At 42.4% G+C, this 25,291-nt stretch overlaps 1 protein-coding gene and 1 long non-coding RNA gene across 7 annotated transcripts in view; one reads left to right on the top strand and one right to left on the bottom strand.

The window, feature by feature from the left end:
• The window catches only part of LOC142047878 (uncharacterized), a 159,798-nt gene that overhangs the window by 17,004 nt on the left and 117,503 nt on the right, over positions 1-25,291 (bottom strand). The window contains exons 2-3 of one of the 6 annotated variants that reach the window (XR_012657181.1): positions 17,934-18,009; positions 6,191-6,252 (exon numbers count right to left, since the gene is read on the bottom strand). The exons of 3 other annotated variants lie outside the window; for them this stretch is intronic. This is a non-coding gene — a long non-coding RNA (uncharacterized LOC142047878). The remainder of the gene's footprint in view (positions 1-6,190; positions 6,253-17,933; positions 18,010-25,291) is intronic. 2 more of the 6 variants (XR_012657182.1, XR_012657183.1) reach the window with 2 other exon arrangements.
• Positions 1-25,291, top strand: part of EFCC1 (EF-hand and coiled-coil domain containing 1) — a 93,674-nt gene that overhangs the window by 53,350 nt on the left and 15,033 nt on the right. Inside the window, exon 3 of the mRNA XM_032805650.2 lies at positions 21,148-21,293. Within this exon, the coding sequence (XP_032661541.1) occupies positions 21,148-21,293 (146 nt within the window). The remainder of the gene's footprint in view (positions 1-21,147; positions 21,294-25,291) is intronic.

The following is a 25,291-nucleotide window of genomic DNA, read 5'->3' as shown; positions in this document are numbered from 1 at the left end:
CACTTTCGCATTCACAGAGTCCTAACTCTGCGGTACCTAGCACAGGGGATGAAGGGGGAGCATGCCAAGGAGCTGACACTACCTTATGTTGTGCCTCTGTTGGCCATAGCTGCAGTTTTGCACACACAAAGCAGGGTTATAATTAAATAATATTTAATCAATGTTTTTAAGGCTCCTAGAGTTGTACATAATATGGTCTCCACTTGATTGAAGAGTACACATTGACTCCCAGTTTAGCTAGAAACATTTATTTATATATTAGGTACAGGAGACCTTAAAAGACTCATTAGACACTTATCCTCTACTGGCCAGCACCCTGCAAGATTAGTGCATTAGTGTTAACAGGAGAGTCGCTGGCAGTTAAAGAACACACATCTAATCTACATATAGGATATGTGCAGCTTTTTGTTTGCTTTACAAACAGAGGCAGGAGGAAATGATGTGGACTTCTAAAAAGCAAAAACTCTGGTCCTTTTGTTTATTATCTTAATGATATGCTTAATATCAGACATCTTGGTTATAGTCGCAATCTCAGTGTTTTAGGATGGCATGCTATTTTAGATATTAGTTTTAGGTTATGGCCTTCCTAGAAGGAACTAATTAGTAGTCACACTAATAATCTAAGCAACAAAATTAATTTGGATATGAAAACTAGGTTGGATATTAGGAGACACTATTTCACTAGAAGGGTGGTGAAGCACTGGAATGGGTTACCTAGGGAGCTGGTGGAATCTCTATCCTTAGAGGTTTTTAAGGCCCAGCTTGACAAAGCCCTGGCTGGGATGATTTAGTTGGTATTGGTCCTGCTTTGAGCAGGAGGTTGGACTAGAGGACCTCCTGAGGTCTCTTCCAATCCTAATCTTCCATGATTCTATGACTGCACCGTCCTGTGCAAATTTCATGGACCTGCTGGAACAAATGCAAGTTTTGGTCATTGCTGATTTCCCCCANTACAAACACTGCTAGTGTGGCACAGGGTGTTAGCAACACTGTTACCCTCAACAGCGCTACACATGCTGTTCCTGCTAGTGCAACAGACTCTGTTAGCAACACTGTTACCCTCAACAGTGCTACAAACACTGCTATTGCGGCACAGGGTGTTAGCAACACTGTTACCCTCAACAGTGCACAGACACAGTTACTATTCATGCTACAACCATTAGCAACATCAATACCCTCCACAATGCTACAGACTCCATTCCTGCTAGCACTACACAGTGTTAGCTACACTGTTACTGCTCTCACTGTTGCCAGAAATACTCCAAACTGTTATCACTCGCAAATAGCATCATTAACATCACCACAAACACGGTGACAGTGAACGTTGTCACTCATACCCCAAGACTCTTATCCCAGTTCTGGGAACACTGTAACCCCTGACTTATGCTACTGACACTGTCACTAATTGTAGGAACGGGGTAGCAGTGATGTTATAACCACTAATCCTACAAGTACTCTGCTCAGTAACATGACCATCACCCCGTCACTGCTCCCAATAATACAGCCATCCCTGCCACTCCAGTTGTTACCTCTGATTCTCCAGTCGCTACCCACATTGTAAGCACCATTACTACTTACAGTTATTATCCCAACTGTTACCACTGTTACTCTGAAGAGTTACTAGCCAAATGGTGCAACCAACACACCAGAGTTACTAGTGAAATCAGTGCCACTAATACTGCAAGCAGTTATTACTAAAATTGGCACAAGTAATACTCCAAAAAGTTACTAATGGCCCAAAGGGTCACTACTCACACAGATACCACTAATACTGCACAGAGTCACTAATACTCCACAGGGCTACTAGTCAAATGGATACAGCCCATGTTCCCAAGTTAATACTCAAACGGACATCACTAATACTCCAATGAGTTACTAGTCAAATCGATATCACTCATACTCCACCACTAATACTTCAAGTTACTAGTCAAATCAATATCACTAATACTCCACCACTAATACTCCAAAGAGTTACTAGTCACGTCAATAACATTAATGCGCCAGTTATTAATACTCCAACTAGCTACAACTTGAATCGAAACCACTAATACCCCAACAAGTTACTAGTCAAATTGATATCTCTAATACTCCACCACTAATACTCCGAGTTACCAGTCAAATCGATATCACTCATACTCCACCACTAATACTCCAAAGAGTTACTAATGCTCCAGATGGTTACTACTCAAATCACTACCACTAATACTCTGTGGAGTTACTGCACGAACTGCTCACATCAATACTCCAAAGAGTCACTACTTAAATAGATACCACTAATACTCCAGCTAGTTACTACCCAAGCTGGTATCACTCATATGCCAGAGTTACTCAAACCAATTCCATTAATACTACAGACAACCTGAGTACTTACAATTGTTACCACTAATTCCAGGATCAATGTTACTCCTCAAATCCTCACCAAAAGTTGGCACCGCAGCTACTATTCGCCTGGTTCCTGAGATTTCTGTCCCTGTTAACGCCCCGGGCTCGCGCTGCTCTGTCCAGTGGCCGATTTCTCTCCAAAAAGAAAGAGCTCATTCACATTCGCCCAGCAACTTTTCAACAGTTAAGAGGATTTGAGGGGGGGGAGCGGAGCTGCAAAACACACACACATACACACACACACACACACACAGAAAAAACACCTGCAGGGTGGCGAGAGCGGCAAAGCACACACACGCACACACAGAAAATACCTGCAGGATGGCCAGAGCGGCAAAGTACGCGCGCGCGCGCGCACACACACACACACAGAAAACACCTGTGGGGTGGCCAGAGCAGCAAAGCACACACACGCACACACAGAATATACCTGCAGGATGGCCAGAGCAGCAAAGCGCGCACACACACACACACAGAGAAAACACCTGCAGGGTGGCCAGAGCGGCAAAGCACACACACACACACACACACACACACAAAACACCTGTGAGGTGGCCGGAGCGGCAAAGCAGGAAGAAAAAAAAAACCTGCAGGGCAGCCGGAGCCAGGGTGCCGGGGGAGTCCCTGTGCTGCAGACATGCAGCGGAGTGCATGCCCAGTCTAGCGGGGGGAGGGGGCGGAGGAGGGAGCGGGGGGGAGAGAGAGAAGGATGGCGGCTAGGGCTTCAGCGGGACGTTCGCCACGCAGCCCCTCCTGCCACACTGCCTGCTGGGAGGGCTCTGCGCTGCTCTGGTTGGCTGGGGGGGCAGGACACAGGCTGCCCTGCCAAGTTTGCTGCAGGACGCTACCCTCGTCTGTGCCGCCGCCCCCTACAGGGCAGCCTGAGCGGCAAACCAAAAAGAAAATTTTTTTAAAAGGGCGGCCAGAATGCTGACCCTTGGAATCTGCCGCCCCAAGCATGAGCTTACTTGGCTGGTGCCTGGAGCTGGCCCTAGTGGGAATAGCACACAAAGGGGAGCACTGGATCCTATGAGCTCCATTTCCATGACAAGAAAGAAACTTCATTCCACCTTTATGGCTTGGACCTCTGGGAGAAGTTATGCAAGCTTTAGGGAGCTCATGCCAAGGGTTCTACAAGTGAGTGATGTTCCTTAAGAATAGAGATATTTACAATTTCCCTTAAAACTGCACTGTGCAACTCCAACTCACAGACTTCCAGTATGACTATCTGAATTTCTAGCTAGCGGGGTGTGGCACTGGAATTTTTTGTTCCACTCGAACAATATCTGGAAAGTATTTCTTCTGTAATGTCATAAAATAATTCATTAAAGGGACAAAAGTATCTAAATGATCATTCAGAAAGGTGTTCATCCAAGACAACGTAGTCACTGTTAACCATCAGATTTTTAAAAAGCAGTCTATTTCACTACATACATACTCAAAATTTCACCACAGTACAATACAAATTCTAACCACATCTAAGTACAGAGGTCACCAAAATTACCACCTCTGCTTAGTGTAGTAGCAGATTGTATGACAGTTATTAAATACATCTTCCATTAAACAGCACAAGTCATTAAACTAAATATTATAAATAAGTGATTTAATAATAATAACGGACAACCTTGTTGGCAATTTAAGCAGGCCAAGGGCTGAATAATCGCAAAGACTGAACTATTTTCATCTTTAAAAGTTTTTCCTTCAGTTCAGTGCTGAGCCACAATGGAGCACAGGAAAGTTTACACTGTTGCTCTTGGTGCTATATCTGTGCTACAGATAAAGAATTTCAGTCAATAGGCTTGTCAGTCTGGCACCTTTCATCAGTGCTAAACGCTCACATGCTCTCGCTCTCTCTCACATACAGAGGGTGTATATAATATAAATAGTTAATTGATTGAGTGAACAGTGTTATGCTGCTGCCCAAAAAGAGAAAAGAAAAAAAATGGTAAATATGCTGGGTTGCATTAAGAGAAGTCTCATATGCAAGACATGGGATGTAATTGTTCCACTCTACATAGCACTAGTGAGGCCTCAGCTAGAGTACTGTGTCCAGTTTCGGGCACTGGTGTTTTGAGAAGGATGCCAACAAATTGGAGAGAATCCAGAGGAGAGAAAACAAAAATAAGAGGTTTAGACCAATGAGAAAGGTTTAAAGAATTGGGCACGTTTAGTCTAGAGGAGAGAAGGCTTAGGCAGACATGGTAACAGTCTTCAAATATGTAAAAGGTTGTTATAAAGAAGATGGTGTCCCACCACGTGTAAGAGAAGAAGTAATCACCTTAGTTTGCAGCAAGGGAGAGTCAGATTAGATATGAAGGAAAGCTTTGGGTAGTTAAGCAGTGGAACAGGTTACCTAGGGAGGTTATGGAATCCCCAAGATTGGAGGTTTTAAAGAACAAACACCTGTCTAGGTATACTTAATCCTGCCTCAGCGCAAGGTGGGATTATGGGGCTGGACTAGATGACCTCTTCATGTCCCTTGCAGCTCTACATTTCTGTGATAAAACTACAATAAAACAAAACAAGTTGCAAATTCCAGCCCCCAAAGTTTAGAGATACAAGAATTAAGGATACCTGTGCAACCTTAAATCGGCCCCCTCGTGTGTAACAGGAACACACTATTTTTTCCTATGGGACCCCTGCCTCATTCAATGTGTAGGAAGGATGGTGCTCATGGAAGGAGCAACTATATTAATTTCCTCCTGGGTTTTTCTATGGTGCTTATCACTATAGTATCTGATGGCTTCACAAGCATTAATGAATTTATCTTTGTAACTCTTCTGTGAGGCAAGGGGGTATTATTATCCTCATTGTACAGAAGGTAAATTGAGACATAAAGAGTTAAGTGAAAAAGGTACCCACTAATTGCAGATCCCCAATCTAAGATGCCTAGGAGCTGATTTTTCAAAGTAATAAGTATTATATAGCTCTTCACATGTTCAAAGCACAGCTCCCATTGGCTTCTGTTGCAAGTGTGAGTGCACATCAGACACCAAGGTCTCAAACTGGGCACCCACAAAATGAAGAATACAGTTAGTGACCACTTGTGAAAAGTGTGATTTACGTGACTTATCCAGCAACACAAAGAAATTCTGGCAGGCAGAGGCAGGGATAGAATCCAGTTCTCCAGGGTGTCATTCAACTGCCTAAAACATGAGATCATCCTTTCTCTCCCCTGCCTTCCTCACTACTCAGTATCCAATTTCTGCAACAAGGGAGGCAGGGGCATTACGGACAATGTATCTTTGGGGATGGAAACATTCAAATCAATCCATTTTTGCTCTTTAGCAGATGCTACTGTGGACAATAAATGACTCGCGTCTACACCGCAATTTCATTATTCTGTGCAAAGTGGTTTAGTATAAGACCCTCCCTTATTAGATGACTCCACATTAGCCAGCTGGTGGTTATAGCTATTAGAGCCCAATTAATAGAGTACCCCCATCTGGTGGCTACATTTGCTCTGAGAGCATCATGCATGTTACAGCTGAGACTTGAACTGGGACCTTCATGAACCAAAGGCTGCCACTCTAACATTTGAGCCAAAAGGGCCAGCGAGCAGGAACCAGGCTAACCTTGTCCCCACAAAGGCAACCACTCACTCCTATATGTATGGGGAAAGAAAGTCATTCCAATCGGACAGCCAACCCCCTCCCTAGGCTTGACAGCCCAAGCTCCCTGCCAAGCCACAACTTCAAAGAGCTGTCTGTTCAGTTATTTTTAGAGCACTCACATGAGCTCCACTGACACAAGTCTGTCAAGCCAAGCTGGGAGGCTCGTTCCAAAATGCTGTGTAGATGTACCGTACCTCGTGTGACGTGAGCCAGTCGCTCCCCCCTCCGACTGTCTGTCCTTTCAATATGTAGAGAGCTACAAGAGTGCAAAGCATGATTATTCTACTATCTTATGCTATCACACGTGGCAGCACAGCCTGCTACATTTGCTCGTCTGAAGGCACATGCAGACAAGTAAAACGATTGAGCAAGAAAAGTTGCAGTCAGCAAGATCATTTTCCCCACAGTTTTCTGTAAAGTGGCCCCATGCCTTATTGACTGCACTCTATTCAAACCCTGCTGTGAACAACAGAGTTTTCTGTTTTCTTCTGCTTATGTTAATCTATGTTAATTAGCAAGAAAATTAGCATAAGCAGAAGATAACAAAGACAACCCAGAATTATGACCCTTATTTCAGAGACCATATTTCCTCTTGTGACAGTTTTATTCACAAATCATTAAAACTCCAAGACATCTAGTCTCTGTCATTAAAGCTACTGCACCAAAGACTGCTAAAAACAAACACTGCGCTATTTTTAGGCGTTTAAAACTTGGCCCTAAAAGACAAGGAGGTACGTTTGTGCTATTTCGGCTGGAAGGAAAGGCACTGCTTCTTGGGGCTTTTAAGAATGTGGGAGGGGGAAGGGAATCCTGACAGACCACACACCTATTTAGCTCCAATATGAAGCTATACCATAGTATTTGAACTGCTTGATATGTGTTGAGAAACTGTAAATATATGGTGGTAATACATAATCTCGTAAAGGTATGGTTCCTTCCCTATTAGAGATGCCCAGTACTAAAACCACTCTGTGAAATCCCTGAACTTTGAAGGTCTGGATAAAATGGTAGCAGGATGAGTCCTAATTTTAGCTTTACAAAACCAAAAATGCCTTCTGTTTTTCCCACCTCTGAAAGTATATAGTATTTTCACATCAACATATACTGTTATGTACACACACAGACACACAAGAGAGACATGCATTCTTTTAGGCAATATGGTTAAGAATCTGCCTTGAAGCAGTTAAGAATCTATAATTACGATGCCAAACAATTCCCTAGAGCTAGCCTTGGATTAAACAGGAAAAATTTAAAAATTTAGTCAGTGGCAAAAACAGGTGCTTTGTGTTGTGGTTAGAAGTTGCCGTAACAATGACAGGAGCACTAATTGAAAGCCAATTAGTCATGGACATTATTCTGAGGTCCAACACTTTGCAAACTCTCTGCTCTTGGATTTTCCCTCTCTCAAGCTGCCCATTATCCTCAGTACAAAGGCCTTAAAATGAATGTGGACTGTTTGACTGTCACTATGGAAACCTTGCTGCAGCATGGTACACAAATGCTTCCCTGGAATCTTCAGCACCACTTTGCCCTGTGATCTTTGTCCCACACAAATGTGCAGTTTATTCACTCCTCTCCCTATTGATGAAACCCTCGTAGACAGTTTGTGAATACTAATGAAAAAGACTTGAACCCACCCTTTAAAAAGTGTAACTTTCTCCGAGGAGGCTTTATTATGGCAGTACAAAGTGTCATGGTGGGGCTGCTCAGTCCCACTTGCTTAAAACTCAGACACCTCTGCACGTTCAAAATTAGTGCCTGTTTTGTGTATTACATTGTGCTGCTGCATAAAGAACTTGCAAAGAAGAACTGTCTAGTGGTTAAATCACACACTTCAGAATCATAAGATCAAGGTTTTTGCTTTATTCTGTCCTTGAGTCGCTTTGCCATGCCCTTGACTCTTTCCACCCAGTGCTGCATCAGTTATAGTAAACATGCTGGTATTGGGGCATCAGCTGTGTATCCCACCAGTGTGAATTAGGAAGCATGAGTAAGCACCCATGAAAAACATTTCTTTACTGCTTGTCTTGGTCCTATTATGCAGCCTATCCAGGAGGGGAAAATCAAGTCAGAACTTAGCCCGTTACTTGAATCACTCTCCTAATGGAATTCAGGGTCATGGTAAAAAAGTCACAGAAAGGCACACTTTCTTCCAACACCAAGCAAGAAATTTTATTATCCCTAAAGCCACTCTGTCTCTTCTGCTTCAGTGCAGCGTTTGTCTAGAACCTTCCTCACTCTCCCTCAGACCAGGCATCCTGCTACAGTTGTAAAGAAACCAGGCAGACATCCTTGCAGGAAGATCAGCAAACATTAGCTGCCCCCCACTTGCTCTGTAAACAAAAAGGCTTGCAGCTGTACCCCTTTGATCTTGAAAGTAGAGTTGGCTGTACAGCAGCTCAGACTGTTCCATAGCTTCTCCCATTTCAGTCAGTTTTTGAATTAGAAATTGTCTTTATACATCTTCAGCTTTCCCCTTTGTCCCTCGAACAACATGCTGGGTTCCTTACACAGGGCATCATCTTCAGTTTATTGATCCACCGAGCCTTTTTCCTTTATCCTGCCCTGGTTGCTTCTGACCATCAGACATATAATGCTGGATCCCTAGCAAGACATTCCAGAACAATGAATAATGCCCCTACCCCCCATCCTCTGATATTTAATCCAGATTACGTGATAAAATTCAAAAGATTTGTTGTTGTTTTTTTTGGATGGAGGGAGAGGGTAGATTACCAGATGAACATGAGCTGCCAGTGTGATACTGGCCAAAAAGGCTAATGCTCTTGGCTCTGCCAGAAGCTGGGAATGGCTGACAGATGGATCACTCCAAAACTCCTGTTCTGTTCATTCCCTCTGAAGCACCTGGCACTGGACACTGTTGGAAGACAGGATACTGGACTAGATGGACCTTTGGTCTGATCCAGTGTGGCCATTCTTATGTTCTTATGCATAACCAGGGTAATCTCACGCAGGATTAGAGAGGTTATTTTACCTCAGTATTTGGCACTGGAATAGTGTGTCCAATTCTAGTGCCTATGATTCAAGAAGGATGTAGATAAATTGGAGATGGTTCAGAGAAGGGCCACAAGAATAGATTAAAAGGTTAGAATACATGCCTGACAGTGATTGAGCTTCTGGAGTCTATTTAACATAACAAAGAGAAGGCTAAGGGATGATTTGATTACGGTTTGCAAGTACCTACATGGGGAACTGAGGTTTAATAATTAGGCTCTTGAATCTACCAGAGAAAGGTATAACATGATCCAATGGCTGGTTGAAGCTAGACAAGTTCAGACTGGAAATAAGACAATTGTTTAACAATGAGGGCAATTAGCCATTGGAACAATTTACAAAGGATCATGGTGGACACTCCATCACTACCAATTTTCAAATCAAGGTTAGATGGTTTTCTAAAAGATACACTGTAGGAATTATTTAGGGGAAGTTCTCTGGCCTGTGTTATACAGGAGTTTGGATTAGTGATCATAATGGTCCCTTTTGGCTTTGGAATCGATGAAATCTATGAAATCAGATTTATTTGAAATCTCCATTTGTCAACCCTGTTACTGCTTCCCTTGATATTTCAGTCTAATCTGACACAGAAGAGCCAATCAGAATAGCTTGGGTCTTGCAGCAAAGTAGGTTTTGGGATGGGGGTGCAGAACGGTAAAGAGCAAGTAGAGGATAGAACAGATGAGTTAATGAGGTGGAAGAACTGGGGGAAGGAAAAAGCAATTTTTCAAAACAAAAATGAAATGGCAAAGATATTTTAGAGAAACCAAAATGGAAGGCTTTGAAGTACTAGCATGGATGGACCTATGCTCCCTGGTTCACACTTCAAATCAGTCCAAATTCCTTGAATGATGGAGTTGTTGTTTTCCCCTCACTTTCAGGAAATGAGCCTTTCTAGAGCAGTGTGAAGTCAGTACTGCATCATACTTTGTATTCAGGGCTGAAGAAACAGTAATTGGCCATACAGCATTTGGGGAAACTGAGGCAAAGAGGTTCAGAGACTTGATGCAAGCCCCAGAAGTTGATGTCTGTTCTGGGATTTGACTTCCAAAGTGCCTAATTCTCAGTCCCCTGCTCAAAACTCAACTCTCTTTCTAGTTTCACAGCTGGCATTCCCCAAAATGACAAAACAAAGATGTGCCTCCCCCCACACCTTGCCTGTTGTGCTCCCCCCCAAGTGCTTAACATTTGGGGGTACCTGATCATCCCTATATGCTTTCATCCCATCTCAAGAATCCCCATCCACAAAAAGCTGAATTTATCTTTAACTTTGTAGTTCAGAGGCTAGTTAGAACATTCTTTAGTAATAACTATAGCAGGGGTAGGCAACCTATGGCATGCATGCCAAAGGCGGCACACAAGCTGATTTTCAATGGCACTCACACTGCCTGGGTCCTGGCCACTGGTCCAGGGGGGCTCTGCATTTAATTTTAAATGAAGCTTCTTAAAACATTTTTAAAACCTTATTTACTTTATATACAACAATAGTTTAGTTATATATTATAGACTTATAGAGAGAGACCTTCTGAAAACATTAAAATGTATTACTGGCATGCGAAACCTTTAATCTGAGTGAATAAATGAAGACTCGGCACACCACTTCTGAAAGGTTGCTGACCCCTGAGCTATAGGAAGAGTTCAAGATATTGTTTAGCTTCATCCTGAATCTCATCTAAGCAGAGACAGTCAGTAGTGCCAAACCATGACAGAGCAGAGTTTTATGGAAAGAATTATTTTTTACTAGTAAGCTCTTGAATGTGCATAGGGCTGAAAGCTAAATTAAAACCAGATCTCCAGATGTGAAACATCATAGCTATCAACATTTCCCGATTCACCAGCCCAACACTCACCCACAACTATGAGAAAAGATTTTCACACTAGTGGAAGATGCTCGATGGTTCAAAGCTTTACAGGTTCAAAGCTTAAGCAGAAAATGTACAGCATAGTGCAAGCCACTCTTTTAAATGCAGAACTAGCTTTAGTAATCTCTAAAGCAGGAGGGGGCAAACTACGGCCCACGGGCCAAATCCCGCCCAGCAGGGCTTTGGATCTGGCCTGCCCTCACCTGCAGACACTGCCTCCCACAGTCCCCTTGGCCAGGAATGGGGAACTGCAGCCAGTGGGAGCTTCGGGGAAGGTACCCGCAGGCAAGGGCAGCGCGCGGAGCCCTCTGCTTCCCCCCTTCTCCAGGGGCCACAGGGACGTGGTGCTGGCTGCTTCTGGAAGCAGCACGGTGCAGGGCCAGGGCAGGCTTGGGGAGCCTGTCTTAGCCCCGCTGCATGCTGCTGCCACTCCGGAGCTGCTCCACGTAAGCGGTGCCAGGCGGGAGCCCACACCCCAAACTCCAAACCTCTGCCCTGAGCCCCCTGCCGCACCCTGTGCCCCTCCTGCACCCGAACTCCCTGCCCTGGGCCCCTTGCCACACCCCACCTGCACCCGAACTCCCTGCCCTGAGCCCCCTGCCACACCTTGCACCCCAACCTCCTGCCCTGAACCCCCATGGCACTCTGTGCCTCCTCCTGCACCTCAACTCCCTGCCCTGAGCCCCTTTGTACACCCTGCACCCCTCCTGCACCCCAACCCCTTGCCCTGAGTCCCTTCTTGCACTCCACACCCCCTTCCACACCCTGCACTCCCTTCTGCCCCCCAACTCTCTGCCCCAGCCCTACATTCATGGCCCTTCATGCAATTTCCCCACCCAGATATGGCCCTCAGACTAAAAAGTTTGCCCACCCCTGCTCTAAAGCCCAAAGGGGCCTGTTACAAGGCAGGGCTTCTCCCCAGGTTCCAAACACACTCTGCCCCACTCAGCTTCCTTTAAGAAGTCTTATTGTCAAAACTATGGTGACTACTCACATGTTCCCAAAATACCCAACATTCTGGCACTTCTGGGAACAGCGTGGGCCAGCCCCTGCCTGCATGACCTTGCCCCCCCACCAGCATGACCATACATGGTGTATGCAAGGTCATGCTACACAGGGGATGCCATTTTCAACGGTGCACTGCCCTGCCATCAGCCTGACCTCATACGTGTGCAAAGTCACACCAGTGAGGGCAGAGCCATGCACTGTTCAAAAAGGCATTCCCCCATCAGATACCCGACAAAACGACGTCCAGTGTTGTCCCACTACTGGACAGAGGACAAGCCAGCCAAAAAAGAGGCCTGTCCAGGTCAAATACAAGCGAGTAAAACAAACAGAAATAGTTCTGTAGCTCATCCTTTGTCCTAGTGTTTCGCAGCCTCTCCTCCCGGGAGGTGATCCAGCTTCTTGCATTTCTTCCACTCCCAGCCAGTTATTCTCCCTTTCTGGAACAGGTCCAGGACAGCCTTCCAGGGCCCCTCCACAGGATTTCGCTTCCTTCCCCCCAGGCACAGCCTGACCCAATCACTCCTCGTCTTCCTGCCCTCTGACAGGTCTTTATAGCCCCAAGTATAGCCTTGCCCCCTTTAATTAGCTCAGTTGGGCCCACCTGCTCTGACACACAGGAACTGGGCCTGGGGTACTTACAGGGACCAGCTACCCTGTAACATACCTCCCCACTTTTCAGAGAAAATAAGCCTTGTTGTTGTTTTTTTGTATCAACCTGTGAGATGCCTTATTGGGCTTCTCTCATCCCTGCCCCTAAGCCAAAATACATTTCAGAAAAGGTTCCATATAATACTCTAGGGCTCCCCATCAAGGTTGACCCCCAAATTTTCCCAAACCAACCAAAACAGTCCCTGCATTTATTTAACGTAACAAACCAACCATATGACATTACACAAACAGAGAGAGCACAGAAGGTTCCCCAAGTCCCATGGACCCTAACCCAGTCTCACAGAACTAAACCCCTAATCCCCATCCTTCTGAGTCCAGTGCAGTAGAGCCGGGGTCTCATATTCAGCCTTGCATGGCACAGTCAATATACAATCTCATCTTCTCCACCTGGACTTCGAGCTCACTGCACCCACAAGTTTTTCAGTGTCTGCACACAGAGTTTCTAACTCAGTCGCAAATTCATTGACCATGAAGATTAAGCATCCTCTTTCCTCCTGAGTGAATCACAGGTCTGTTGCCAGTTGCTCTCTCTCATGCCTGGGGTTCTGTAACGTGTGTCACATCACTTCTAATTGTTCTGCAAGCTCCCCAGCTTTCAGGATGGGAGCCATAAAAATTAGGGCTGTCAAGCAATTAAAAATTTATCACAATTAATCGTGCGATTAAAAAAAATTAATCATGATTAATCACACAGTTAAACAATAATAGAATACTATTTAAATATTTTTGATGTTTTATACATTTACAAGTATATAGATTTAAGTTACAACACAAAATACGAAGTGTACAGTGCTCACTTTATTTTTATTACAAATATTTGTGCTGTAAAAAACAAAAGAAATAGTATTTTTCAATTCACCTAATACAAGTACTATAATGCACTCTCTTTATCATGAAAGTTGAACTTGCAAATGTAGAATTATGTACAAAAAATAACTGCATTCAAAATAAAACAATGTAAAACTTTACAAGTCACTCAATCCTACTTCTTATTCAGCCAATTGCTCATACGAACAAGTTTGTTTACATTTGCAGGAGATAATGCTGCCCACTTCTTATTTACAATGTCACCAGAAAATGAGAACAGACATTTGCATGGCACTGTTGTAGCTGGTGTTGCAAGGTATTTCCATGCCATATGCGCTAAAGATTCAGATGTCCCTTCATCTTCAACCATCATTCCAGAGGACATGCTTCCAAGCTGATGGTTCTGCTCAATAACGATCGAAGGCAGTGCAGACCAACGCATATTCACTTTCATCATCTGAGTCAGATGCCACCAGCGAAGGTTGATTTTCTTTTTTGATGGTTCGGGTGCTGTCTACATCAGAGTGTTGCTCTTTTAAGACATCTGAAAGCATGCTCCACACACTCCCCCAAGGAATTCATTCAAAATTTAATTAACGCATTATTTTTTTTAACTAGCATGGAAGCATCTCCTCTGGAATGGTGGCCGAAGCATGAAGGGGCATACGAATGTTTAGCATATCTGGCACATAAATATCTTGCAATGCCAGCTACAAAAGTCCCATGCGAATGCCTGTTCTCACTTTCAGGTGACATTTTAAATAAGAAGCTGGCAGCATTATCTCCCATAAATGTAAACAAACTCGTTTCTCTTAGCAATTGGCTGAACAAGAAGTGGGACTGAGTGGACTTGTAGGCTCTGAAGTTTTTCATTGTTTTGTTTTTGAGTGCAGTTATACAACAAAAAAATCTACATTTGTAAGTTACACTTTCACGAAAAAGAGATTGCACTACAGTACTTGCATGATATGAATTGAAAAATACTATTTCTTTTGTTTATGATTTTTACAGTGCGAATATTTGTAATAAAATAATATAAAGTGAGAAATCAATATATTTGAAAATGTAGAAACACATCCAAAAATATTTAATACATCTCAGTTGGTGTTCTATTGTTTAATAGTGTGATTAAAACTGCGATTAATTGTGATAAATTTTTTTAATGATGATTAATTTTTTTGAGTTAATTGCGTGAATTAACTGCAATTGACAGCCCTCATAAAAATAGGTATTTTTTGTCTCCCTTCCTGTACTGGAGCTCTGCTTCCACCCTTAGCCCCTTATCTGGTCCTCTACCATTTGTTCAGGCCTGTCTGGGTCTTCACAGTATCCTGCTGGGATTAAGACTTTGTTTGGGTTCCTACCAGCCTCCTTAAAGGTGACAATTTTGCAACAGAAAAGCTTCAAAACAGACTCCAATGAGAAACTGCTGAGCTTGAATTAATATGCAAACTAGATACCATTAACTTGGGTTTGAATAGAGACAGGGAGTGGCTGGGTCATTACATGTATTGAATCTATTTCCTCTTGTTAAGTATCCTCACACCTTCTTGTCAACTGTCTAAAATGGGCCATCTTGATTATCACTACAAAAGATTTTTTTCTCCTGCTGACTATAGCTCATCTTAATTAATTAGCCTCTTACAGTTGGTATGGCTACTTCCACTTTTTCATGCTCTCTGTATGTATATATCTTCTTACTATATGTTCCATTCTGTGCATCTGATGAAGTGGGTTGTAGCCCACGAAAGGTTATGCTCAAATAAATTTAAGTCTCTAAGGTGCCACAAGTACTCCTGTTCTTTTTGCGGATACAGACTAGTATGGCTGCTACTCTGAAACCTGAAATTCCCTAGTACTTTTCTCTACTTTGAGACAGGCCAATTCTTGCTATAGGATTAAGCATTGCTGTTTCTTTCTCAGCCTCCCTCTGAACCTGGGCTAACTTTTGTTCCGAACATACTGTTTAATAATCTTTTCCCATAAGTGCTTACCTCCTCTAATTCTTATTGGAAAGATTTAAGGTGCTTCTCCAGGCCTTGAGGGTGGTCACGTGCTCCCTTTTCACTCCCCCTTCACCATCCTTACTCCAGCTTTCAGCCCCTTATTTCCTTTGCTAGTCAACCCAGACGCTCCCTGTCCTGGGCTGTTCTACTTCCCACTGCATGAGGGCTGAGAAACCTATCCAATCTCTCCCCAGAATTGTTGACCAGGGTAGCTCTTTGACCACACCCATGTGCAGCTGAGTTCTCCAGCCTTGGATCTCCAGCTCAACTTCTGCTGTGGGGTAGACACGAGTCTCACCCTGGATACATGAGATGCATACCAGCAGATGTTGGTCTACCTTGTTGGTCTACCCTCACCCCATTTTCTCTGACAAGAGTGCACCTACAATCTGAGTCTATGAGTTCCTCAATCACCATTTCTCCCAACCTACTGATAGCACATATGGCCAAGCCCCCTTAAAGTTTCCAAATGGACCCCGACCCTAGACTGGCTGTATTAACAGCCTAGATAATCACACTCACACACAGACTGAACATTCTTGTCTGAAATGCCCAGGCTGGCCACATCTGAAGCATGCCAAGGGGCCCCCTTTCCCACCCCCAGGAGTGTTTCCATTAAATTGTAGAACTACCTGGGGCCCTTGGAGCTCTTGTGTATCCCCTAACTTTTGGCCACTTGATGTCTTCCCCCTAGAGAGCTTCCCTCAGTTTGCCAAGCCACCCAGCCGCTTGTGTCACTCAGCCTCGAAGAAAGTCTCTGCTCTTTCAACAGCTTCCCTGACTGAGGCCGGCTGAAATTGCCTTACCCTGCTCTGGCTCCCATAGGTAGCACCTTTAGAAACTTCTCCAGGACAATTTGGTCTATGATCCTTTCTATCGAGCTGGTCTTTGGAGCAGACCCACCAGGCTGCAAGGTCCCGTAATTTCTGGGCCACTACCTATGATTGTGCTTGTTACAGAAATGAAGCAACTCGAAATCTGTGTTTATATGCCTCAGGATTCCACCCTAATCGGTCCAGAATGGCTGCCTTCACTACCAGATAGGAGTTTACCTGTTCATCATCACTTGCTTCCCAGTAAACTGTCTATGCCTCAGCCATCAGGAATAGTGCTATGTAGGCTGTCCATGTCAATTCCTCCCTGCTTGTTGTCCTCATCACTCTCTCAAGTGTTTGGAAGAAGGCCTTGTGCTCATCTTCTGGTTCCAAATTCACCAGGGCGGGGGTCAGCCACCTTACAGTCCCATCACCAGCCATGTTGCCTGCCATCTCTTACTCCAACTGTTTATGGAACAGTTCTTAAAAGTGGGTTTCTTGCCACCTCTGTGGTGCAGCAAATTGTGTCTCCCGATGTTTCTGCTGGTTCACCATCATTTGCATGAGCATAGCCCGAGTCTGCTGCTGCAGTTCTTCTTGCCACTGTATCACAGCTGTCTTGCTGCTGCAGCCCCATTACTAACAGGCAGATCACCTCCTCCATTTTTCCCCTTAGCTCCCAAACTGTGTGGAGTCACTCAGTATTGCAGGTGGGGCTCTCTCTTCACTGGGCACCAAAGGTCCACTTCACTCTTCCTTTGTACCAAAGCCAGATCGAAGTGCCCACATTCTCCACCATACGTCACAGGGCAGGGCTTCTCCCCAGCTTCCAAACACATGCAGCCCCACCCCATCTTCTTTAAGAATGTTTATTGTACCAACACAAGCACGTAAAAACAAACAAACAGCCTGTTAGCTTACCCTAGGGTTTCATAGACACTCCTCCCACGGGTTTTTGATGATACAATTTTTTTTTTGCAGTTTTCCAGTCCCAGCCAGCTCTGCTTCTTTTCAGGAACATTGGGTCCAGTCCAGGGCAACCTTTCTGGGCACCTAGCCCCTTGCTCAACAGCCCCACCACCAGCCCTCTCCCTCCAGGCACAGGCTGCCCCAATCACTCTTCCTCTTCCTGCCCTTTGACACGTCTTTATAGCCCTGCCCTTGTTTAATTAGCTTACTGGGGCTCACCTGCTCTGATACAGGAGCTGGGCCTGGTCTATTCACAGGGACCAGCTACTCTGTGAAAGACCCAAATCATGTAAATGTTCCAAACAGGGCCCAATACTCCAAACACTACCAGACGTAGTGCTTACTACCATTGAAGCTTTTGTAGGAAGTGTTTGCAGAATCGAGTACTAAATTATTTTTGTTTAAAAGTTGAGGGAAAGGTTGCATTTCTGAAAAATAATATATAATATACATCCCTTATAAACAAAAAACACTCCATTCCACAGTAAATGGCTCAGCACACTATAGCTTACAATAGTGGTACTAAAGAGCATCATTGCAAAAATGACTGGTAAATTCGGCACCCAAAAAATTGAGGTGCTCAAAATAGAGTGCACCCAACCTTGAAGTGGCCAGATTTTCACAATGTGGTTGCTCAGAACTTTCTGAAAATCATACACCTTTAAGGTATCCATAGTCAAGATATGTGCCCAAACATGAGGCACCCAAAATCACTAGCCATTTTTAAACATCTTAGCAACACTTATTATGCATTCAAGAAGGGCAGTAGGGGAACCTGGATTCACTTACAGATGCGGCTGATTCCTCTTGCTCAGAGGGTTGGCGAGAAGCCTTTTTCAAACTTCTAAACAGAGTTATATTTTAGCTATTTAGAAAAACAACACCACTTTAGTTTGAGTTTTCTCAGACAATTATTTTAAACAAGCCTTTCAACAGAAACTTTTAAGTAATGCCTTTGATGTGCTGCCCCGCATTTGAATGTTGTGAAAAACATCTGAAAAAAAAAACATGGAAATCATTTGGATTTTAACTGAAAGCTGTACCACAAGCTAACCTTTTACAACCTAAATGATTGCCTTATTTTAAAAGGACTGTTATAGATTTCAAGATTATGATTTAGTACAGAACAAATGAATGGCAAGTCCCATTCTAAAGGTTACCATTCTCCTCTCTTTTGATAGGAAAGCTAACTGTTGCTAAGGATTACTGTAGATCATAAATGAAATACATCATTTGTTTTTCAACACCCAACACTATTCTTGGAAGCATTTTTTTAGCAGTTTTATTCAGCTGTTTCCCTAACAGACAGCTCTAAATAATGCCCTTTTCTGTTACATTTTGATCTACTTGGCTGGTGCAAGTGCACACACACAAGGAGCCAGAACTGATGCAATTTCTTAGAAACTGACAGCAGCTGTGTTAGATTAAACAAAAGTGCTACATGATACTTATCTTTTTAACCTGGCACCAGCCTTTGCATTACTGTATATAGAGTTTTATTTCTAACACTTGAGTATATGCATATAACTGTGGGAAGTGTTTGAAAGTCTTGTATGAAAAGATCATGTTACAAAACTGTTTTAATAGGACCAATTTTCTAAGTGTTTTACTCTCATTTTCTTTTGATATATGTTTAAGAGAGTGCATTAAGTGCAAAGAATATTCCAGCTTGCATGGAACAAAATCAATTCCCCAGACGTATTTGAAGAGGTTTATTAAGTAAAACTCCTGGATTTGGTTTGCTTTCATATACATTTAAATAAGAATTCTTGTGAGCTGTGAACCATCTCTCAACAGGTAAAGTGCACAACAGCAGAAATGAATGATTTAAGTTAGAAAACGTCCTAATGAAAAATATTAAATCTATCTATATATATATTTAAGTAAAGCTATGGGAATCTAATTCTTGAACATGAGCAGCAAAGAAGCGGTATAGTCATTGGAACATAGAAATTGCCAAAATGGATCACACTGACAGTCCATATAGTTCCATATCCTGTCTCACAAAGTGGCCAATATCAGACGCTTCAAAGGAACATGCAAGAAACCTTCAAGAGGAGAATTATGGGATAATCAGCCTATAGGGGAAGTTTCCTTACATGTATTTTTTGCTCTTGTATTATTTTAGATGGTAAATAGGAGTGCCTAAATTATCTTCTCCAGACCATTCACTATTCTACACAACTTTGTCATGTCCCCTCTTATTCATTTCCTCTCTACAGTAAAACCCAGTCTTTACAATTGCATCTAATCATTCCACTGCTGCTACATCCTTTTGGATGCAGGTGGCCAGAACTAAATTGCCCTCACCATTGGAATAGTGTGTTACCACTGATTTACACCTGGTATTACAATATTTTCAGTATTTCAACCCCACATTGTAACATTTTTTGGGGCAGGGAGGTAATCACAGCATCATATGGGCCAGAAGTTTTCATTTTGCTGTCCACAATGACCCCCAGCTCTCTTTCCTGAGTGATTATATATATTTGGAACCCAGCAATATATACCAATACTTTAAAGTATTAATGCTAATGTATATTATCTTGCATTTGTCAACAATGAATGTAATCCACCATCATGCTGCCTATTGTCCTAGTTTTGTCTAAAGTTCCTCAATCTTCTCTAGCCAATATCTAATCCACAATAGCACTTTACTTAGTCAAAGGATTTTTGAAAAAGTCTAAGCAAGTTATATCAACTGGTTTTCCTTTACCTTTTTATTTTGTTGAAATGCTTAAAGAATTCAAACAGATTAGTGAAGCATGATTTTCTTTTGCAGAAGTTATGTTGGTTATGCCCCGCTACATCTAACCATCTAGATGTTTTATAATTCCATTTCAGGGTATGGTTTCAGCCATTTTATCTTACATCAGGTTCATACCAATGCTTTTAAAAACGAAGAGGTACAACATTTGTGACCTTCCATCCCTTCAGGATAACAGCTCATTTTAATGAGATTGTTAACAGTTCAGACACTTCATTAAGTACCTTCTGAATTGTGACTTCCTGCTCTTTAATTTGTCACTCTGTTCTAGCACCTCCTTTGACTTCAGTCTCTGACAGCTCTTCATATTTGTTACCTGAAAGGAGTAGAATGTATACCACTGGTAGGCATTTTCCCAAACCCCTCTGTTCAGGTTGACTGAGCTCCAGGTTAGCTACCCAATGTACTAAAGTCTGACTCTAATTCTGCCACTGGCCTTGCAGCATGGTCTAGGGCAAGACTCAATCTCTCTGCTTCAGTGTCCCCATGTATAAAATGGGGGTAACACCTGCCTTAAGTGGGTATTATGAGATCTCATTTATCTGTGTTTGTGATTTAAACCTGTGAAAAGCAATAGCAGTGCTAAGTATTACTGTTAATATGACACTTCATTCAGTCATCCCAGTGCAGAGGACCCCTCACAAAGGCCTAGAGATACTTAAATCCTTGCGTTGCGCTGACTTTAAAAGCTTAAGTGGGGGTTAAGTTCCCTGAAAAGCCTTGCACCAACTCTGCTCAGTGGGGTGAATTTCAACTTTGGCTCAGTGCTTAAGCATGTAAAATTGACATTTATAAACCTAAGCACCAATGTAAGTGTCCAAATGCAGGATTTGCTGCCCTGAGTAGGGGCCCATACTGGAAAAATCAAGCACATAATCAGTGTCAGTTGAGAAGGCAGATTTTATGGCCAAAGTAGACTGTGTCCGCACATGTTTTACAGACATCTTGAATTTTAACAAAAAACTGTAAGTAATGTATGTTTAATTATTAACACCCAAGTCCAAGAATAGTTTAATTCCATCTTCCTCTGATTCTTAATAAAGTCTTTTAAAACTACCCTCAAGGGCTGTGTTTAATAGGCATTGAATGCAGATGCTCCTGTGCTTCCGAAGCATATCTGAACAATTTCATTTTAGCAGAACGGTTAATGGGGCGAAGCAGCCTCTGCTGGGCACATTCATCCAGTTTACTGGAAGTTTACTAAAAGTCTACCTTCTTTCGCATTTTCTTCTCCAGGTCAGAGGTTCTGAACCTTCAGCTTCCTTCAAGAGGCAGCACAAAGCAAAAAGAAGGAGCAGCACTACTGGATGGAAGACACTGTTTATCTGCTGTGCAACTGGATCGAAGCTCACCCACTGGGGGAGCAGGGATGTCAGAGAATGGTATAGAGAATCCTTATAAGTGCAGAATCCCTAGTTATTTTATTTCCTCAATGATGTGTCAGATTCTCAGCAGACAAACTAATATTTGCTTAAAGATTTTGAACAATCAAAGCCACAGACTAATTCTAATGAATTTTGAAACCTTAAACAAAAAGTCAGCTTCCCCTCAAAAAATGTCTTATGTTTATTAAAAACCTGAACATGTCACTTGTAACTAACACTCGAAAGAATCACCTGTTTCCTAGAATTCACTGGACCAGAGTGACTTTTTTTTCTTGCTCATTAGTAAGCGGTCTTAGCTGCTGTGTGAATAATACCCAAGAACGTCAAGTCACAGTTAATATTCCACACAGGCTCTTTGAAAACAACCTTATCCCCTATGTAATTTTGAATGATCCGACTGGCTTAGAGCATGTAATGCTAACTACTGCTATAAACATGCTGTTTTCCTGCAATTTCCCCTGGGAATTGCATGTACTATGGTTTGAAAGTCTCGTAAAGCCATTAGGTTTCCCAAGACTGGTGCTAGTTAATATTTACCCAGAATAGCACTGGACTTCTACAGAGGAAAGAATTATTGGGATTCTGGACGGGATGACAATTTTGTTGGCTCGTTTACATGCTGTAATGATGAGAGCCATTTAAGAAAGCTGTCTTATTATCCTAAGATCCTTCATCCTGGTAATGGTTTATATGCCAAGTAGACAGCAACTGCAAACTTAGAGCCTGAATTTCTCTTACTGGTGTTGGACACATCTACAGCCAAATGAAGACAAATGTCAGGCTGCTTAGGAATTAACCATGGGCAAGAAACTGTGCTACAGAAGAAATCCATTGAGAAGAGATTTGGAGGTGAACAGCTAAATTTGAGGTCTGAAGTGTATGCCTGGATGTGTGATACAATAATGCCCTCCAGAGACAGAGAGAGTCGTCACCGGGGTCCTTCATTATAAAAAATGAGCAGGTATTTTGTTCTACTAGAGTGCAGCTGTGCGTATGAGTGTCTCTAGGGGAGTGGGAATAAGAAGTGCATCTAGCATGATTTTCTAAAGGCATTTCTGTACTTTTAATTTGAGTTGAATACAACAAAACGGCTAGCATAGACCTGATCTGATTGCTGTGTGGTAGTGACTCTGTACTACCATATGAGAGACTTAGATTATAGTGGCACTGCAGAGCTTTACAGCAGTGCAGCTTTGCCGCTGTAGCGCTGCCAGTGCAGACGTTCTAAATCAACGGGAGAGAACCTTCCTATTGACTTAACTCCAGCCCCCATGAGCAGCGGTTGCTATGTCAGTAGGAGAAGCTCTCCCGCCAACCCAGCATTGTCCACACCGGCGCTTAGGTCAGTGTAACTTATGTTGCTCAGAGGGGTGGCTTATTCACACCCAAGTGAGGTAACTTATACCAGCATAAGCTAAAGTGCGTATGTAGCCTTAGACAAGTTGTTCAACTGCACTCAGGAGATGGGTAGTTCAGACCATGCATTGATCAACGTCTTCTCAAAAAGACTGAAGGGAGGCACTTAAAAGTCTGTAAGTGGTGTCCCATTCAATTCTCTGCTGAAAAGATGATGGCCTTTACATAGGCTGTTTATGATGGGGCGGGGGTGAGCTGAGAGAGGGTGTAAATCCTCAGGTCTCCCATGGGAACACAGCTGCATAAGTGAAAAGATTTTTACTAATGGATCTAAGATCTGTACACATTCACAACCACCCAGTTTTTACATGTGCTATTTTAAAATCCGGAAATCCTAGATGAAGAGCTGACCAGAGATTTGCAAAATATTCTAGTGCAAAATACTTGAAATTTCAAAATTTCCCACATTGTTAGAAACTAAAAAATGAGCCTATTTTCACACAACATTTTGCTAAGGTAGACACATTTGTAATGCAAAGACAGGCCTCATTTCCAAGCTAAAATAATGTATATTTCTAGTTTAAATGTCTTTCCTATCAAGAACGACACAACAAAAAACCATATTCACACCTTTACAATATGAAAATAGATATTTTCTCCAGTAAAGACCAATTTGAGTGTTGAAAGACAGGAGTGACAAAAATCACTCAGAATGAAACTGGAAAGTTGCACAAACAAAATTAGTCAGCTTCACACAGCTCTAGGGTTGGCAGGTAATATGATTTCATGCATTTGTTTTTGTAGGTCTTTTATAAATTTTAATTTCTTATTGCAGAAGAGTATGTGTAACTATTGTTGAACAACATGTGATTAGAGAATTAGATTTAACAAGCCTAAGAATATTTGTCTTATGCAATTTATATGGCTGTTCGGAGCACCATGAAAGAGATTTCACTTGTCTCTCTGGTTTCCAGTCCTAATAACCATAGGCAGTAAAGGACAAGTAAAAAGTAGTGTCTGCTATGTCATTCTATTGTGATGACAGTAGTGGATGTGTAAGTGGACATATTCATTTAGAGAAAGTGGCATTTCCATGCATGGAAGAAGTAATAAATAGTGGTTCAAATGTGCAGGCATTAGGGCTGCTGAAAGTTTGTGTCTTTCCCCCCCATTTGTAAAGAGCTAATCTGTGTATCGCACATGGCATATGTGACACTGACTAGAACAAACATGACCGTCTGCAAATCTTAAAAGGAATTAATGTTGTTCTGTAACACCAGTGGCTCATCAACAATTCTGCTATCCCCTCAACCACTGTAACCTGGATCCCTTTTCTGTTGCACTCCATTAGCAAGATGATGTAAGTGATTATGCAAAAATGTGTACTAATAATGTATCACAGATTGAAGATCTGAAAGGAATTCTTTGTTTTGGCAGTGGGAAAAGTTCTGAAGGAAAAGCAGTTCTAGGAAGTTAACTTGCATAGTATTAAGCATTGCAATATAAAATATACAGACACTCTATGTAATATTGGTGGGAACTAAGGTTTATTCCTGCTCAGCAGATGAATTATTGATTGTGATAACCCATCAAATTAGGTAAATAGAACTTCATTTGAAGGCAAATTGGATTAGTATGCCACTGTCCAGATTTGTAAAAAAATAACTAGAAACCAGGTTGCCTTTTTTAATTATAGAAAATATACCTGACGGAACAGCTGGTATCGTATCATTTAGGCTTGTAGCCAGGTAAAAGATGAATGTATTGGCCTATACGTATTTGCAACAACACTGCCCTCTAATGGATAGAATACAATACATCAGACCTACCCAAAGGTTTGTGATTACAGCCCTTCTGCCAATAGAGGGTGAGGCAAAGGGATTACATAATAAACCCTACCACTAGCGCCAGCTAATGGATATTGTTCTTTAAACTTGAGCAGAAGAGGTCTGTATCTTGAGGATGGCTGAATTTTATTTCCTGGACTGCGTGAACATTGTAGTTTATTGTAACAAATACATAGGCAGCAGCCTACAGCACAGTTTGGATGCCAACTGAAATAAAATTCAAGTCTGCAGACAATTATATAAATCTCCCATTCTTCCCCACACAAGTAGACACAGAAGTAGCTAAGATTAGAACTCTGGTTCTTCATTTCCTAAAACACAAACTTCTACCGCTTGAGCTCAAGCCTTTAGCTGGTTGAAGTGCAGATCTCATATCTTCTTTTTATGCCTGCCTCTAGAGGGCACCATCACTTGTTCATATACACAAAGCTAATACCTTACACTGAAAACACTAAGTTCCTGAACAGAGGATAACTAAATGTGCACATACACTGTACTTGAAATATTGTATAAGGTTTAAAAACTTTATATTTGTGAAGAAATAAGCTTTATCGATTGTTTGTAGATGGTTTGATTTGCTGACTTTGTGGGATAAGGTGTGTGAGCTCATATCTTTTATTGGCCCAACTTTTGTTAGCAAAAGAGACAAGCTTTCAAGCTACACAGCTCAGATGCTTGTCTCTTTCACACCAGAATTTGGGCTAATAAAAGATATAATTTCACCCACCCTGTCTAATATCCTGGGACCAACGTGGCGACAACAACAACACTGTAAACAACAATTGCTAACTA

This window comes from Chelonoidis abingdonii, chromosome 17 (genome assembly GCF_003597395.2).
Source record: "Chelonoidis abingdonii isolate Lonesome George chromosome 17, CheloAbing_2.0, whole genome shotgun sequence".
Taxonomy (NCBI): Eukaryota; Metazoa; Chordata; order Testudines; family Testudinidae; genus Chelonoidis; species Chelonoidis abingdonii.
This window is presented reverse-complemented; position numbering and strand designations above follow the sequence as displayed.